The sequence below is a fragment of the Dipodomys ordii genome, unplaced genomic scaffold (assembly GCF_000151885.1).
Source record: "Dipodomys ordii isolate 6190 unplaced genomic scaffold, Dord_2.0 Scaffold19, whole genome shotgun sequence".
Classification (NCBI taxonomy): domain Eukaryota; kingdom Metazoa; phylum Chordata; class Mammalia; order Rodentia; family Heteromyidae; genus Dipodomys; species Dipodomys ordii.
The window spans coordinates 7,397,727-7,417,751 of record NW_012267235.1 but is presented as its reverse complement, the minus strand read 5'-3'; the positions used below and the strand labels follow the sequence as shown (position 1 = coordinate 7,417,751).

General features: G+C 37.8%; 1 protein-coding gene across 1 annotated transcript in view; it reads right to left on the bottom strand.

Moving 5' to 3' along the window:
- Positions 1 to 20,025, bottom strand: part of Dnah9 (dynein, axonemal, heavy chain 9) — a 354,260-nt gene that overhangs the window by 273,295 nt on the left and 60,940 nt on the right. The window contains exons 15-17 of the mRNA XM_013013168.1: positions 13,875 to 14,010; positions 9,627 to 9,823; positions 9,109 to 9,533 (exon numbers count right to left, since the gene is read on the bottom strand). Of these exons, the coding sequence (XP_012868622.1) occupies positions 9,109 to 9,533; positions 9,627 to 9,823; positions 13,875 to 14,010 (758 nt within the window). The remainder of the gene's footprint in view (positions 1 to 9,108; positions 9,534 to 9,626; positions 9,824 to 13,874; positions 14,011 to 20,025) is intronic.

Genomic DNA, 20,025 nt, shown 5'->3' with positions numbered 1-20,025 from the left:
TAACCCAGCAATCCCACTTTTGGGCATTTACACAAATGTTTACAAACAAGACCACACTAAAGCTACCAGCACAACTATGTTTATTGCAGCATTATTTACTATAGCTAAGATATGGCACCAACCCAGATGCCTTTGTAATTTTTTTGGTTAAGTCTGAAATAATTATAAAATAAGTGGGTTGATAACTAACTAGTTAATAGTAAAAATGGAAGCCAAGACATAATGGAAGAATATTTTTAATAATCAAAGAAATTTGTTCCCTAGCATTCTCTTCCAGTAAATAAAGATTTAAGAACAGAAGTGAAATAAATACATATCAGGCAAAGACTGAAGATGAATTCTCATCTTTTACAAAAGGAACTTTGAAAAGGGATATACCTCAATAACAATATCTGTAGCAGAAAGAGAAGGTAAGCAAGGCATAAATAGGCTGGCAAATGTAAATAACCATTAGAACAAGAAAGAAAAGCCCAGTGCTTTTGCTCAATGGTTTTGTGTTTGCCTAGTATGCACAGGATCTTGGGTTTCTAGCACTGAAACAAAAATATACAAATTTAAATAAAGTACTATGAGGTTAAACACATAATAGAGAACAATTTTCATTTACTGAGAGTGAAATGAATGAATGAATGAATGAATGAATGGGTGTGATGAATGAAGAGTGGCAACAGAGCTCTGTTTGTATTGGTTCTAAGGTGAGCAAAATTGCTGATACATGTATTCATTTTAAGGATGCTTATAAAAACAGGTGTGATGACCATTAGAATGGTAGAACTACACAATGCAGTGTTTGAACTAGCTGAGGGAAAAATGGAATAAGAAAAAGGAAAATAAAAATATTCAATCCAAAGAAAGCAAGGAGCAAAGAAAACAAACAAAGCATATAATAAAATAGTAAAATTAAATGTATTTATAGAACACTGAATGCTAATGCAAAAACTTCCAGTTAAAGATAAAATATCATTACAGCAGATAAACACTCAGTTTGATTCTGATTGTAAGACTCTCAATGTAATTGCACAATGAGGTTGAAAGCCAATGGATTAAAAGAGACAGACAACTGTCACACAAAAGAAAATTGATTTAACTATATTAATATAAAAACTCCAGGCTTTCCAACAAGGTATATAGCCAAAGATATGAAGCAATCTTTAATATTTAAATATTCAGTTTTCCAGGAAGACATAAAAAGTTAAAATTTATATGCTTATATAATATTGCATCAAAACAAATAGGACAAAAATATTACAAGGAGAAATTGACAGCATAATGTCAAAGTGGAAAACTTGACAAAAATATCTCAGTAATTGGTCAATCAAGGAGATTTTAAAGTGAAGTCAGGATTTAGCAGATTTAAATAGAATAGATAATAAGCTTGAATAGAGACATGAACATCATATTACACCCAATATAGATAGAATATGGGACTTATCAAATGTACATAGAAGATTTATAAAGATTGACTAGAGTATGGAAAGCAAATGACAACATAGTTTAGAAACTTGCTACGGAATATAGTGCAAACTCTGGCCACAGTGCAAATTAGTTAAAAATTAGGAACAATAACATGAGAAAAATGCCACAGGTAGACATTTAAAAATATCTAAGGCCACAATGATAGACATTAAAACAGAACTACATTATTATAAAAGTATTACATCTTAAAATTGTAAAAATGTAGGTAAACTTGTCTGTAGAAAGGAATTTGTAACTTTTAAATGCTAACATTCAAAAGGGCAGAGTGTTGAAAATTAATAAAGCATACTTCTTAAAGTTAGCCAAAGAATAGGAAATGAATCCAAAGAAAATAGCAAGTGGAAATAATTAACATAAAAATAATAAACTTGGGGGGAAGGTGACTCAGTGGTAGAGCGCTTGCCTTGCATGCATGAGGCCCTGGGTTCGATTCCTCAGCACCACATAAGGAAAAAATGGAAAAAGCCGGAAGTGGCGCTGTGGCTCAAGTGGTAGAGCACTAGCCTTGAGCTGAAGAGCTGAGGGACAGCATCCATGCCCAGAGTTCAGGCCCCACGACCAGACTCCCCCAAAAAATAATAATAATAAACTTGGGCTGGGAAGGTGGCTCAGTGGTAGAGCGCTTGCCTTGCATGCATGAGGCCCTGGGTTTGAGTCTTCAGCACCACATAAGAAAAAAGAAAAAAGCAAGAAGTGGCGCTGTGGCTCAAGTGGTAGAGTGCTAGCCTTGAGCTGAAGAGCTGAGGGACATCGCCCAGGCCCAGAGTTCAGGCCCCATGACTGGACCCAATAATAATTATAATAATAATAATAAGCTTACTGAAATAAAAAATCAAGCTATAATAAATACAATCAATGGTTTTATAATGAGGTTCTTTGTAAATATTTCACAAGGCTGTCCAAGAAAGGAATCAGAAGGTATAAATAAAACTGCAAATAAATGAATAAAAATGAAATGGGGAGCTTATTATAGACTTGACAGAGATTGAACAGGTAAGAGAATATTAAAAGTTTTATTCCAATAATTTGATGATTTGGATGACACTGATACATTTCTAGAAAATATTACTTGTGAGGAATGGACAATCTTAATATTCTTATAACCATTAAAGAAATTATAGCTTACAATTTTCCCACCAAGAAAATTACAAACTCTGATGCCTCTATAGAAGATTTAAATCAAAGTTTTAAGGATTAAAGAATTCCAATATTATATCAGCTCTTCCAGAGAATAAGCAGGAGGGATTACTTCAGAATTCAGGATAGCATACAAAAAGAAAACTAGAGTCTAATCTCAATTACAAACACAGGTACACAATGCTATACCATATACTAACAGATAAAATGGAGCAGTGGCTCTATCAACAAAGAAAATGCTTCATGTTGGGTTTGTCTCAGTAATGGTAGATTGATTTAATACTAGAAATCAAATTATAATTTTTCACCACTTGAATAATTTGAGGGAATAAACAGAATTATGGTAAAAGACATAGAAAAGCACTTGAAAAAATTATGTACCCACTTATGCTAAATACTCTAGCATTAAGACTAGAAGGGAACTTTAATAAGATAAAGAGAAAATATGATTCTCAGAAGTGGAATGTTGAAAGAAACTCCTTGAAGGTCAGGGGCAAGGACATCTGCCATTGGCATGTGTTAAACCTTTTACAGAAACTGTAGCCATTATAGTAAGACAAGAAATAGAGATAAAGGGCATAATTTCTTGGAAGAACTAAAACTCATAAATTTAAAGATGGTGACTATGCACAAAGAAAACTCCAAAATATATACAGATAAATTATTTAGTTTAATAAGTTAATTTCCCAGGACTGCTTGATATCGAAATCAATATACAAAAAATCAATTCCATTTCCACAGAAAATATGGTTTAAAACTATCTTATAGTAGGAACCAAAAAAAACTGAAGACTAACATTCACAAAGGCATGAACATTAATTTCATGGTAACAATTACAACATTTCATTGGCAGACAATAAAAAAGACACAAATGGAAAGATAACATATTGTGAAACATACTCAACATTGTAAGGATGACAATTCTTAAATTTATGTAGTTAGTGTGCAAACGTAACCAAAAAACTCAAAGGCCTTTTCCTTCTAAATGATGAATAAAATGTATATTAAAAACAAATGGTCAATAATTGTCAAGACAATCTGTGTGTGTGTGTGTGTGTGTGTGTGTGTGTGTGTGTGTGTGTGTGTGTGTACTGGTCATTGTCATAGAGCTTGAACTCAGGGCCTGGGCATTGTCCCTGAGCTTTTTGGCTCTTGCTACTTGAGCCACAGTGCCAATTCTGGTTATTAATTAGAGAGAAGAGTCTTAAGGACTTTCCTGCTCCAGATGGCTTCAAATCTTGATCCTCAGATCTTAGCTACTCAGGAAGTAGCTAGGCTTACAGGTATGAGCCATCAATGTCTGGCAGTTTTTCAACATATTCTTGATGTTATTTTCAAGGTTTTTTTTTTTTTTGCCAGTCCTGGGACTTTAACTCAGGGCCTGAGCACTGTCCCTGAGCTTCTTCTTGCTCAAGGCTATCACTCTACCACTTGAGCCACAGCATCACTTCCAACCTTTTCTTTTTATGTGGTGCTGAGGAATCAAACCCAAGGCTTTGTGCATACTAGGCAAGCACACTACCCCTCAGCCACATTCCCAGCCCCTCAAGATATTTTATTTTATTTATTTTTATTTTTTTGTCGGTTGTGGGGCCTGAACTCTGGGCCTGGGCGCTGTCCTCCAGCTCTTCAGCTGTAGACCAGCGCTCTACCACTTGAGCCTCAGCCCTACTTTCGGCTTTTTCTGCTTATGTGGTGCTGAGGAATCGAACCAAGGGCCTCATCATGCAAGCCAAGCACTCTACCACTGAGTCACCTTCCCAGACCCCCTCAAGATATTTTTAATGACAATGAACAGAGTAGGAATTTGCTCTACAAGGTATCAAGATTTATTACAAAACTAGAGAAGTAGGATTTTTTCATGTTCATCTAACAATAGACAAGGGACTACTTAGGGTGAAAGAGTATTCTAAAACATTTATAAGAGAATATAGGGGAAAGTCATTAGGATCTTGGGAAAAAATATTTAACAATATATAGGGAAAAATGAATACACTTGGCTACCTTAAATTAAGCATTATTCATCAAAGTACCACCATCCCTAACTATCTATGGGCGAGATTGGTTCTATAGATACCTAAATCCACAAATGTTACAACCTCGTTTAAAATAGTATTTGCATAAACCCTCAGCCACCTTCCCATATACTTCAAGTCATTTCTCTAAATTATTTATAATTATCTAATTCATGTAGATAGTTGTTGTACTGGTATGTTTAGGGATTAATGACAAGGAAAAGGTCTACCCAGGTTCAGTGCAGACACAATTTTTTAAAAATGCATTTTTGATCTGTGGTTGGTTGAATCTCCAGCAGCCAAATCAATTGCGAATACAGAGGACCATCCACCACAAGTGGAGTGGGGCCAAGGCAGACCACAAAATGGGAGATGATTGGGTAGTTAAAATAAATCTAACTGGCAAGGGATCAGATAAAGAATACATGACTCCCGAGTATCAAAAAATGGGAAAAAATAAAGCTCAATAGAAAAGTGAGTGACTGATATGAATGGGAACAGAAAAGGAAATACATTCCCTAAAGACATAAAAAGATGATGCACTTTATTATGTATTCAGAGCAGTGCCAAGTATTTGCCTGGTTATGATTCCATAACCCTCCCAAACTTGCACACATGAATCTTTAGGGGGCATACTCCAGTAATACCCAAACCTTAGCAAGGAGGTTGTACATCCCTGACTAGATAAGAGAGTTGGACTTCTAAAAGCAGAGACAGCTTATCCATCCATTGTCACAGGTGTGGAAATTGGGTATATAGCTTCATATGCATGTAGTTTGACAGACTTGTTGATGAACTTGTGGGTTAGTTACATAGTGAATATGTCTAGTTTTTCAGTGAAGAAAAAGTAAGGGTATTAGGGCAGGTGGAATGTTTGAAGTCTGAACAGAATGAGGATTTGAGAGTCTAAGAGACTGGAAAACTTTTGGGGAAAGAGTAGAGGGCCTATTTAAAATTTGTGTTCATAAATTGAATGTGAGCTTGGTCAGAAAAGTGGTTTTCTTCTGCTTCAGCAGAGATGAATTAATCAGAGACAGAAAGGGAGCATTGAGTTTAGCCAGAGTCAGGGGTTTCCAAGGTAGGAATGGGAAGGAACAGGGAGCTAGCAAGACAGACACTCAAAGGTGAGGAGTCAATGGGATGGAAATCCTGATGGGTCTGAAGAATTCTGCACGGCAGGGCTGCCAAGGAAGTGAGGTGGAAAGACACCAGGTGTGGTTAAGTAATGGAATGCTTATACTGGAGCTGAAGTAGCAATTATAGTTCAGAGTAAAGGGGCATTGGAGGGAAGAGGTGAGCTACACATGGCAGGTGTGATGGGGATGTTGTGGCAATGTTAAGTCAGTGGAAGCAATCAGGGGGTAGCTGAGAAGCCCTATGAGAAGGCATGACTAAAAGCTTGGTTGGTGGCTATAGCAATAACCAAGTAGTGGTGGATACTGCTCCAGTAGTAGTAGACCTGAGGATTTTGAGGAAGAATGGCAGTGAAATTGGGCTTGGAGCAGCATCGAAGAGCAAAGGTACCTTCCCCACCCTACATCTGGTAGCCAGAGGGACACAGAAGAATCAGCCTCCACTTGGGAGGGCTAGAGGTATAGCTGGATCCTTGGAGGAGAGCCAGGTTCCAATTAGAGCAAAACACTATCAGCAAAAGATAAAATGGTAGGAATTTGCTGATGAAAGACCCTGGGTCTAGCGAAAGGTACAGGGAGACCTGGAAGGCCTTTGAGTGTGTAAGGCAGAGATGGGGGCTGAGTCAGATTGGGGCAGTAGGAGCTTAATGGAGAAGAAAGGGTAGGTGATAAAGAATGCTGAATTTCTGGCAGGTGAAGTAGGTAAGATGTAAGTCAAGACAGGGTTCATTCTGACTACTAAGTGAAGGTAGAAATCACATCATTGTGGACCTTGCAACAGATACTCAGCAGTACATGTTTTTCATTTTTCATACTATTTCTATTTTTACCTGATGTTCCAGTAAACAATCAAACACTCTCCTGAAATATAGCAAAGTAGCCAGTTAATGGAGCCACTGATTCAATGTTCAAGCTGCAAGGTTCTTATAAGAATCCATCGAGGGCTACAGGCCTGGCTCAAGGGATGGAGTGCCTACTTAGCAAGCACAAAACCCTGAGTTCAATACCAGTACCAACCAACCAACCAACCAGAATCTAATTGTACTCTCTTTTCTTAGTGATGTGGAAACTAAGGTTCAAAAGAAAGGACTTTAGCTATTTATCTGTTCTGACATGTGTTTATTCCTGTCAAACCAACTGTCATACCCTTGGAAGTCTTACCTGGTAGACAGCTATAGTATCTGCTGTGGCATGCCTTGCATCTACCAACTGTTTTTGTTTTTGTAAGAATGTATGGGCCAGTACTAGAGTTTGATCTCTGGGCATGGTCACTGTCCCTTGTCTTCTTTTGTCCAAGGCTAGTGTTCCAAATCCAGCTTGTTGCTGGTTAATTGGAAATAAAAAGTCTCACAGACTTTCCTGCCCAGCCTGGTTTTGAACTGTAATCCTCAGATTTCAGCATCCAGAATAGAGAGGATTATAGGCATCACTGGTACCCAGCTTCACCAAGAGTTTTTGATCCTTTCCCATCTGGGGGAGGAGGGGTCTCATAGATGCCAAAGGGACTGTACACACAGAGACCTAGCCAGTCTTTGAGGTGGCCATGACTGACCTTCGAGTATACCTTTCATGTGCAAACCAATCCAGAGCCCAGCCACCTCCTATATCTTGTTCTCACACAGTGGACCACTGCTCTGTCCCTAGCAACTCAGGGCCAGATGCCAGACAAGGGACAATCTTTGTGCTCTAGAGCCCACCAAAATGATTCAAATCCACCAATCCCAAGCCAGCTTTCACTTCCTCACCGATTTTTTGCCATAGAAACCATGATAAAGACCCTCTTTTCCCTGCCCAGGGACATACGTGTATCCTAGTGTGACCTTTTATGAGTGTAGCAGCCTTGCCATTATCTAAATAATAACAAAAGAATCATAGGATTCGGTGGGGGGAGGCAGGGGGAGAATGGGAAGGGATGGGAAGGGATGGGAGGGGAAACAAAGGAGGAGGCTACAATGCTTGATAAGAAATGTACTCATTATCTTGCCCATGTAATTGTAACCCCTCTGTACAGTATTTTCATAATAAAAAATAAAAAAAAGATCACCACTGGAGACAAAATCAGTGGTAAATCACACACACAAAAATAACAAAAGATACATTTCAAAACATGCCCTATGGCTTTGGATGACAGATCTACCGATGGAGGACCACAGAGCAGCTGTTCCTCCAAAAATGCTTCAATAGCCATAGTTCATCTATCACTCTCTTAGTGCCCACAGCACATCCCATCTTGTCTCTGAGTTTCTTAAAGGGCAGAAGCCTTCCTGAAATACAGAAAGCTCTTAGTTATTATTTTTGGGTAGTACTGGGGTTTGAACACAGGGCTATGCCTTCAATCCTGCTTTGTGGATGGTTGTTTTGGAGATGAAGGCTAGAGAACTTTTATGTCTGGGAAGTCCTCCACATCTCAGCCTCTTGAGAATTATAGGCATGAATCACTGGTGGCAGGCTGGGAAGCCATATTGAAATAATGTCCATGATACTTTCCTGGCGTTTCCTACATTGGTAGAGCATCGTCTTTCCAAAGTCATTTGTTTTTGTTGTTGTTGTTGTTTTGTTTTTAGACAGAGAGACTCTCAATTTTACCATTTCCCTTTTGCTCACCACAAAGTGGGGCATTGAGCAAGATTAGCACTAAATCAAAGAAAGCAATCAGGTTGGTTTCCTGCCATGTTATTGGTCACATAATAGGCTATTGTTGTATTTCTGCTCCCCTTCTCCCTGAATTTGAGGTAGACTTAGAGGTTGAGATTCTGCCTGAGACAGATCTCTGGAGACAAGGCTAAGGTGCAGTGATTAGGGGACAGCTGACCTTTGATCATTCATTCAGAGGACAGTGCTCTGTATTAGAAAGCACAGTGCTGGGCTGAGTAGTTTGGATCTGGGGGTCAGATAGAAGTTCATATCCCAACTGAAGCATGGCTAGAATGGCCTAGGAAGGCACATGGGAGCTGGGGTGCACAGCTGGATCCTCTAAAGCAGGGAGTAAGTGGTAAGAAATAAAATCTAAGAGCCCTATTAGACTCCTTCTGTTTCCAAGGCTTAAAGAGATTTCACAGTTAGAAAGGTAAAAGGAGGTTGGATCTGTGATTATTGCTTCTTACATTATTTACCACTTACTGGGTGCCTTTCATGCATTGGGCACCAGGTGGAAAATAAAACAGAGGTCATTATCTGGTGAATAAAGGAAAGGGCAGGATGGAAGTTATTGTGATTTTCCAAAACTCTGGAATCTCCATCAGTTGGTTTAACTTTCATTAACCAATGAACCTGGGGTGGGGGGGGGGGAAGAGGAGTAGTCTTAGACAGCCTGGGATGCTGAAAGAAAGCTAGGACAACCATGTTACCTGTTAGTGACATAGTCAACCAGATGCTGTTTGAACATGAGGCTCCATCTCTTAATGACGTTCAGCAGAGATGCCTTCAAGGGTCGCACATCAATTTTCATCCAGCTGTCCACCACCTTGATGGGCTCCAGGCTGCACACCTCTTCATAGAGCTTCTCATAGGAGTCAATCTGCACTTTGAAGTGCTGGAGGAGGGGTGGGTTCTCAGGGATGCCATCTTCTGCATGGGCTTCTATTTCTTCAGGGGTCAGGACATGTCCGTACAACAGAAACTGGCCTAGAATCTCCTTCCTGTCCTCCACGTAGAGGTAGGAATACTGGCTGAAGTTGTTACGATAGTTACTGCAGAGCGTCATCATGCTCTTCACCCTTTCCATGAGCATGTTCTGCATGCCAGCCAAAGCAGTCATATTCTCCAGGTCATCCTGGGCAAAGGAGACATACAGCAGGCAGGTTACTCCAGTGCTAGGAAGGATGTTTCAATGTGGTTGGAGGGTAGATGGTGGGGCAGCCAGTACCTGATAATGAGAAGAGCCGTTGTGTGAAGAAAGCCGTGGTATCAGAGATGACATTCCAAAAATGCTGACAACCAGACCCTCCACAATATCATAGAAGCCTCCTTTTACCCCAGATTCCAGAGATGGATAGAAAATTAACTCTGAGGAGACAAGGCTGAGTTGTATTTCAAATATTGGGGTGAGTCTGGCCTTACACTCTGAAAAACAAAGACAGTAAATCAACAAAATGACCAATGAGGGAAATGGGCAAAGTAGGGTACCATTTTTGAAATGTCCAGAGCATTTCTTTAGGGTATAGGAAAATGAACATGTTAATTTTGCCAAAAAAAGGTGAGAGGACAGCTTTGTAGTATTTATTAGCAAAAGAACTGTTTTGGTGGTACTTGAATTTAAACTCAGGGTCTTTGAACCTGAAAAGCAGGCATTGTACCACTTGAGCCCTGTCCCAAGTGCACAGGTAAAGCAGTCCTTGTTCAAGACTTCCTTTGTCCTCAAGGAACATACCCCAGTGATCAATCACTCCAAACCAGTTTTTTTCCACATTAAGTGCTTCCTGGAAATTGCTGATTATTTTTGAGAAAAGGTAGGTTTCTTTGTGTGTGTGTGTGTGTGTGTGTGTGTGTGTAGGATTGGTCCTGGGGCTTGAACTCTGGACCTGGGTGCTGTCCCTGAGCTTTTCAGCTCAAGATTAGTGCTCTACCACTTGAGCCACAGTGCTACTTCCAGCTTTTTGGTGATTATTTGGCGATAATAGGCTTACACAATTTCCTGCCTTGGCTGGTTTTGAATTGCAATCCTCAAATCTCAGCCTCCTGAGTAGCTACGATTATAAGCATGAGCCATCAACACTAGGAAAAGATGAATTAAAAAACAGTGTCTTAGAAGCATGTCTTCCCTTATATGTGGAAGCTACATTTAACTTATAAGCTTACAAGTAAATATATACTTGTTAGGTGGTATGCAAGTATATAAATGTATTAACTGAAATATTGTAGATTTAAGAAAGAACTCAAATCATGTAATGCCTTAGGAAGGGAAAATCAAATTTCAACAGAATACCCAGTAAATGGGAAGAATGCAGTCAAGAATTCAAAGTATATTCTACAAAATTAAGAAGAATGAGAGAAAACATGGGTAGGGGAAGGATGAGTGAGAATGATGAAAGGGATGACATTGATCAAGATTCATTGTATTTATAAACTGCTTTGTTAAATGTAACAACACCTTGTTATAACTACTTAAAGGCAATTTTTTAAAGTGTAGAAAAAGGAAGTGTTTTGCAAATATATATATATATATAACATATATATATTTGCAAATATATATATATAATATATATATATATATTTGCAAATATATATATATATATATATATATAATATCTAGGCACTGGTAGCTTAAGCCTATAAACCTAGCTACTCAGGAGGCTGAGATCTAAGGATTGCAGTTCAAAGCCAGCCCTGGAAGTATGTGAGACTCTTATCTTCAATTAACCACCAGAAAACTGGAAGTGGCACTGTAGCACAGTGGCAGAATGCTAGCCTTGAGCAAAAGAGCTAGGCACCCAGGCCTGAAGATCACTCCCCATGAGGACCTTCCTCCGCTGCCCACGAATTGCCAAAGTAGCCAGTATCTTCACAGGCTAGGTATGCAATTCTACTAGCAGCAGCTAGGTGGATGGGATCCTCCCATCCTTTCCTCATTTGCATAGGTATAACAGAGACAAGGTGTGATCCTACCCTTGTGGCTCCTTTTCTAAAAGCACAGAACTTATTTTAATTCTGTAGTCTTGTGATAAAAAATTTAAAAAACAGTATAAATAATTCACAAGTTCCCGATTACTTGCTAGACCATGTCGTCTTGCTAAATTTAAATCAAAATACAATATGAGGCACCATGTTCCAAGTGTTAGATATAATCTTTGACCATTAGCCATTTATTTTCACTTACTTTGTTTTTGGATTGCACAAATATTTAAGAGATTATTATGTGTTGGATACAATAGGCAGAAAAAAGTTTCATTGAGAACCACTGGCCTCTTATTTCTGAGAAATAGAGCTCTTGCTGGATGTATGACCAAATTTCCCAGTCCATGTATAGTTAGGTCTAGCAATATAATTCCCTCAGGTGGTAACTGGGAAGAAATGAGTGTATCATTTACCATCTGGGCCCCTTGAGACAGTAAGTGGATCTTCTCTATTCATTTTCCCCTCCCACAAACCAGATCTGACATAGCCATGACCACAGAATGCAGACACCACAGGATGGAAGATGCATAACACAAAATGATAATGCTGACATAGAACTATTACTAGAGAGGAAGGGAGAGAGTTTGTCCTTTAAGCCACAGTGTTGATGAGAGACAATGTTAACACAGTTTAACCTTCACTCTAGTTTAAAAAAAGCTGAAGGATCCTCAAAGTTATATAAACTTATGACTTTGTCTTCAAAACTAAATGATGACTTAGTATTATGGGACTGAGGAAAGTCCCATCAAATGAACATTTAACTTAAGGAAATATAGGGTTACTAACCACATAGTAATTGTACTAGTTCCATAGAAGAGTATGAACATGCACACATACACACAGCTGAGGATGTAGTTCACTGGTAGAGTACCTGCTTACCATACACAAGATCAAGGGTTCAATTCCCAGCACCAGAAAACAATCCCTAAACCCCCAAACAAATACAAAAACCCTGTCATGTTAGCTTTTATACAGGCTGAAATACTTATCTGAATGGTTAGGAATAAAAGTGTTAAGATTTTGGAATGTTTGCACTGACTTTGGTAGTTGAACATCCCTAAATCCAAAAATCCTAAATACAAAAGGATCTAAAATCCAAAACTTCTGGGGCTCAGAAAGTAAGCCTACAAGCATTTTGGATTTTTGTGCTCATGATATGTTGTGTATTACTATACTTTATATTCTTAAGAATTAATCGGTAATGCTTGCATGTGGTTTCTAAGACCTGGAAGATTTTAAAGAGTATTTTGAGTCTATGAGACTTTTGCCCCATGAGCTGGCATGAGACCCCAATCAGTGTATTGGGTAAAATGTGAACATAATTTCACACAGGGTAATAGTCTTGGCTCCACAATCTTGGCAGAAGTAAGACTTATTAGGAGACAAGAGGAGGAAGAACATTTCTTGGTGGAGTGGGCAACATGAGCATCTCACTTTCATCCTTTGGTTTCAAAAATATTCACTTCTGGCTGGGCACTGGTGGCTCACACCTATAATCCTAGCTACTCAGGAGGCTGAGATCTGAGAATTGCAGTTCAAAGCCAGCCCAGGCAGGAAAGTCCACGAGATTCTTATCTGCAATAAACTACCAAAAAAGATGGAAGTGGAGCTGTGGTTCAAATGATAGAGCATTAGCCTTGAGAAAAATGAAGCTTAGGGAATAGCCCCCAGGACCTGAGTTCAAGCCACAAACCAGCACAAAATGAAAAAAAATAACAGAGAAACAAATAAAAACAACCAAGGAGCCACCTCTGCATTTTGATTTATCCTTTAACATGACCCTTGGCAGACATTTCTAGAATGTGCAAGTTTAACTTTTAGACACGAACTCTTTGCTCTTTCAACCTTATCTGTGCTAGCCAAAGCTAGCCCCTATGAGACCTTTCACTTTACATGTTACCCCAGTTTATCCACCACCCATTCAAAGCCTTTATGCTTTTTTTAGTAGCTTCAAAGAATGTTCATTATCTTCTTATTACTCATTTGCCTTCTGAAAATTGCTTCTTGCCTGGCTCTTTCACATATAAAACAAAACAAAATCCCTTCTGTTTCTTCCCCTCAACCTGGGTCCCACCATTCCTTGGTGTTCTGGAGAGTCTTCAGAAAGCATGTGGATCTGGCAGGCACAGAAGGCCCCTCCCATTGTGCCGTGGGTCCTGTGGAGGAAGGCGCTCTGACCAACTGTGTTTCCCCACAACAAACCTAGACTTTGATGGAATTCACTTTCTCTTTTTTTCCTTTGCTAGAGGTTTTATGATCTTAAAGCCTTTTGCTTTTTTGGGGGGCGGGGAGTGGTTGCAACAAATTTGTAAAGAGTCAGAAATCTTTTTTTTTTCCTTTGAACTATTTAGAAGCTCAAGCCCTTTCCTAGTTTACTGTGTACTTTTCAACACAGCACTGGGGAAAATAACAGAATACTTAACTCTACTTCATTTTAACCTAGCAAATGCTACTGATGCTTATTCTCAATAATAACCCAGACCCATAAGTCAGTAGATACCGGTGTTTTCCAGCAAGTACTTGAGGGAGCACTCAATGGCAAGAAAGAATCCATCAAGCAACATGTCATCGATATAGTTAACATATGTTTTCCAGGTGCTGGAAGCTGGATCTGCTGAAAAAAGACCCAGGTTTTCCTGTAAGAGAAAGAAGAAAGGATATAAACCATGTTTAGTAGCATAGAAAGACCATCATTAATAGGAATGACACGCACATGGATAAATAAGTCCTCCTATGAGAAAATTGCCATATCACATATCCTTGTAATCCATTCTGAATAGTATATATAACCTCTGATGGAAAAGAATGCAAACTTAGTTCCATGAGAAAGAGATGGGGGCTTCTTCTGTCCCTGAGGAAGGATGATATGGTCAGGCTGCCTCCTCACTTCCACCTGCTGAAGGATGCAGTTGTGTTTGCTTTGTCAACGCTGACTAATGTGTACATTGGCGCCAAAGGCAGGGCAGGCTGTGTAAGGAAGACTAAGAGTACAGACATTATGATTCAGATTTTATAAGAATTTTATGGTTCAAACACACCAAGAATTTCCCCAATAATCCTTAGAAATGGGCTGGAATGTTTTGTATGGTTGGCATTTGATATTAACTAAAAGACCATCATACTGAGTAATTTACAAAACATGTACACATTAAAAATGTCTCTCTCTCTCTCCATGTATATCTACCAGACTCTCTGTCTCCTGCACCACTCCCTCTCCCTCTCTCTTATTCTCTTTACCCCAAAACAGCCCCGGACCTGGAGAACCCCCAGAATCACCAGGGTAACAAAAGTTTTGGACTTCAAGGCTCAGTGATGGTAAGTATAGACATTCGTTTACTTTCCATCACTTTTATACTTAAGACTTTTTATGACAGCTTTCAATGACCTGCTATATTGACAGAAGGCAGGAACTAATGTGCAGAAGTAAATATCCTGGATGATTCACACTTATCCTTTCAGAAGACATAACCACATTATACGTCACCCTGGATTTAAATGATCTCATGATCCTGTATTGAAGTGACATGACTCTTATGTTTTTGAGGTACATCACCAACACCTTTCCTTCCTAAGTAGATCTGTTTTTTTTTAATGACTCGAAGCTTATTGTCTGATAACTCACAATACAGTAGTGATGCAGCTGCTTGCAGGTACCAATGTAGGCTTATCTGTTTGCTTCTGTACTAAATAACAGACTTATGTGACAAACTTGTGCTCCAACACAAAAGCAGATTCAGGAAATAGATTTGTCGACTTAGCAGATAAGAACATTTATTATAAAAATAAGTAAATACACACCGCTCCCTAAATTTAATGAAAAATAAATCCAAAATCTTGACAAACTCCAAACAGGATGAAGACAAAGGCATACCATAGCCAAGCTTGGGGAAATAGAACTTTAAAATTAATATTCTAGTTAAAACAATTTTAGAGGAAAGCAATACATTATACACAGGGGAAAAGAAGATACAATTTACCTGGTTTGTAGGGAGGAAGATTGAAACAATGTATGCACAACAAACAGAACTTCCTGGAATTCTGTATCTAATGAAACTATCCATCAGGAACAAAGGGAAAATAGGGACACTTTTTAGATCAGCAGGCTTGAACATCAAGAAACAGTCCAGAAATTTCTTAGAAAATATTTAGAGAAAAGCAAGTCTGAAATTAGTGATATGTGGGTAAACACAGACAACAACTGATACTGTCTTAAAGTTTAATACAAAAATAATTGTGGTTTTAAATATAATAATATGTTTAATATATGAATATATCACACAATAGTACAAAAGGCCTCACCCTAATCAGGTGAGGGGTTAAATAGAACTATCCCGTTGCAAGTTTCCTACATGTTATAAGAAAATACTAAACTGAAACTTCCTACAACAAAGCAGAGCTGAAATGCCAGCTGAGAAATTAAGATGTGATATTAAGAAATCCACAATTACCCAAAAGGAGAATATATAGGAGATCAAAGTAACAATACAGACATGAAGCAAATATAGAAACAAGTAGCAAAACTGTAGACTCAATCTCACCATGCTGATAGTTACATAAAACATAATAGTCTAAATATTCTAATTAAAAGACAATTATTAGGCTGAAAAAAACTATCTATAGATTATAAAGAGAAGAAATTTGAATATAAAGAAGCCAATTGATTGAATGTAAAATAGAGGGTGAGATGGACAATATAAAATGTAGGAATATTCAATCAGGAGAGAAAAGTTATAAATAAAATTCATAATCATGCTAGAGTCAATTCATCAGAAATTATAATAGTTGTAAATGTGTTTATATCTAATTTTTTGTGTGCCAATATTTGGGCTTGAATTCGAGTCCAGCTGTGCTCAGCTTTCATGCTAACTAACACTCTTATCACTTGAGCCATGCTTCTCATTCAGCTTTTTTCTGGTTAATTGAAGACGGAGTCTTGTAGATTTTTCTGCTAGGGCTGGCTTCAAACCTCAATCTTTCAGGTCTTAACCTCCTGAATAATTAAGATTATAGGCATGAACCACTTGCCCAGCTTATTTGTGTCTATTAACAGAACATCAAACATATGATTAAAACATATGATTAAAAAGTCTAATAGAACTAAATTAAATAGACAAATACACAATTGTACTGGAGGTTTCACTACTCTAGTTTCATCAATTAGAAGATAATTTTGAACAAATAGACAAAAAAGTCAGAAAGCACCCAATAAATTATAAAGGACTATCAACACTGCTCTGAACCAATTCATATATATAAGAAACTATACTCAACAACATAATAAACATTATTGACAGGTACCCAAGACATGTTCAATAAGATAAACCATATTAGCCGGGCGCTGGTGGCTCACGCCTGTAATCCTAGCTACTCAGGAGGCTGAGATCTGAGGATCGCAGTTCAAAGCCAGCCCGGGCAGGAGAGACCGTGAGACTCCTATCTCCAATAAACCACCAGAAAACCGGAAGTGGTGCTGTAGCTCAAGTGGTAGAGCGCTCGCCTTGAGTTGAGGGGTTGAGGGCAGCGCCCAGGCCCAGAGTTCAAGCCCCATGACCGACAAAAAAAAAAAAAAGATAGACCATATTATAGATTATGGGAAAAGTCTCAATTAATTCTAAAAGATTGAAATCTTAAGAATCTTCTCTGACCACCATGAAATTAAAGTAAATACCAATTCCATTCAAACCTATAGAGAAGTTCAGAATATAGGGAAATTAAACAACATACTTCAAGATAACCACTGAGTTACAGAAGGAATGTGAGAGACAATACCCAGAATTATTGTGAAAATAGATAAGATCAACTCTGTAGCTTGAAACTAAAGAACTGCCAATGAGAACTTCCTATCATCAAATTCCTGTGGTTAAAATGAAGGGGTAAAACCACTTTAAGTTTGGGTTACAAACTTAAGCAGTTGACCTAAATTAACTATAATTTTAAAGCAGGAATCAATAAATTAGAAGAGATCACAATTAGAAAACCAGCAAAGTCAAGATTTGAAAAAAGATTAACAAAATTTACAAAAAATTAAAAAAAAACTCTAACAAAAGTCAAGAAAAAAGAAAGACACAAGTTACTGATATTAGGAGTGAAAGAAATATCTCTACAAATAGCACAGACATATAATGATAATAAATAATTACAATGTTTTCCAATAAGCTTTATGACATAGAGAAAATGAACAAATCTGTTGAAAAAAGCAACTTGAAAAGTGGATACAGATGATAAGCAAAAATCTCCCAAATTGCCTTTGATCTACCAAAGAAATCATCACCAAATACTTCCCCCCCAAAAAAAAAACAATGTCCCTATCTGGAAACATCCCCTGGTGAATTTTCTCAAGCATGTAAAGTGAGAGAGGAAAAATCTCCCACAAACTATTTCAGAAAAGAGGAAGAAATACTTCCTCACTTATTTTATAAAGATAATGGAGGGCCTGGAAATGTTGCTTAATGGTAGATTACATGCTAATCAGTCAGCAGTCCCTAGCTTCAATCCTCAGCACTAAAAGAGGGCTAGCATAATCTTACTTGATGTTTGGTTAGCATCTTTTCATGGTGAGACAGCTTGAGACTCAGGGAATTCAAGGGCCAAGCTAACTTTTTCTTCCCTCACTCCCATATCTTCCTATGTCTATACCCCTCAGTTCCCTATTATACAACCTTCTGTCTTTCAGTCCACTAGTTTAAATTTAATCTACATGTCTTCAGATCCCTAAATTTATCTTTACTACTATTCTCTTCCATGAACCCTGCAGCCACCCATATTGTGACTTGTCATCTCCTAATTTATGCGTTCACTTGAGTTTCTAGCTCTTCAAATTCTCTTCCTCTCTACCTCAAGTCTACCTACACTTTAAAAATCACCTTGGAGCTTTGTGTGATAGTGCACACATGTAGTCCCAACTACTTGAAGAGCAAATTTAGGAGGATTATGATTCATGGCACATTTGCTTCCCACAAAAAGATGTTAGCAAGAATTTTACTCAAAAACCAAGGACTAGCATAATCATGAAGTTAAAGACACTATAATAAAAGAACTGAATGTCCTTCATAAAAGTATCCTTTAAAATTAGCAAATCAAATTTCCTAATATTTTAAAAGACAATAGGACCAAGTTGGTTTGTTTAGAAGTGCCCATGAGAAGTCAGTATTTTTATTAACAGAATAAAAGAGAATAATTGTAAAAATCATCTCAGCTAATGCATAAAAAAATCAATGATAAAATCAATCAACATCTCTTCTGAGCAAAAGAGCAGTATTGGAAGCATCACAGTTGCAGATATTATAAGTAGACTAATGAGCCATAGTAAAACAAAACAAAATAACAAAAAACACAAACAAAATAAATAGCCCAAAAACAGACTTGAAAACTAGTGGAACAGAATAAAAGACCCAGATATAAATCTATGGTGTTATAGCCATCTGAATTTTACAATATATATATTGTATATATATATATATATATATATATTACAGATAAATATATATATATTGCAGATAAATATATATTGCAGATAAAGCAGCTTCTTTAACAAATTGTGTTTGGAAAACTGCATATCTATTTACAGAAGACTGAAATAGATCCATATCTCTCACTTGTACAGAAATCAATTCAATATGGTTCAAAGACCTTAATTTATGTCCTGAAACTTTGAAACTACTTGAGAGAAATACTTGATGATCTAGGCATAGGGAAGAACTTTCTAGATACCACTCTCATAGCTACAAAAAGAAAATTAGAACAAGAACGGACAGATAGGACTACATCAAATCAAAAAGTTTCTGCACAGCAAGAAAATACCAGATTATACAATGGAATTCTATGCTTCCATCAGAAAGAATGACATTGCCCCATTTGTGAGGAAATGGAAAGTGTTGGAAAAATTATATTAAGTGAAGTAAGCCAGGCTCAAGGAAACATATGTCCTATGGTTTCTCTTATTTGTAACAACTAGTACATGTTTAGGACAAGCAGAAAAGGTCAAAAGCTATGTACATATGACCATATAAGATGATGTTAAGTGAAAAGAACTCCAAGATAGGGACACAAATATTTTTTCTTTCTTGATATTGTTTCTAACATATTTATAATGTTCCATGATTTTTTGTTTCTTTGTATGTTCCTCCCCCACGGTATAACCCTTATTTTCACTGTATTTGATGTTTGTGCCCTACACCTTGTATATACACTTCTCTAATTCGGAGAGGGGAAGGGAAAAATAAAAACAAAAGACTTAAATAGGGATACAGGTTGACCCATTGTGACAATGAGATGAACAAGACACTAGGTTGAAAACAAAATTTACAACTTTGGCGGGGGGAGGGCGGGGAGTGGTTGTGGAAGTGGGGAGGGAAGGGATGGTAGGAGAAAAACAAAGGAGGAGGCAACAATGCTGGATAGGAAATGTACTCATTACCTTGCGCATGTAACTGTAACCCCTCTGTACAGTATTTTTACAATAAAAACTGTACAAAAAAAGAGAAAGTACCAGAATGAAGAGACAGTCTAGAAAACAGGACTGAAATCATTGCCAGGTCTTTCCATTTCCTAACAAATCATTCTTTCTGATGGAAGCATAGAATTCCATTGTGTATATATACCACATTTTCTTGATCCATTCATCTACTGAGGGGCATCTGGGTTGCTTCCAT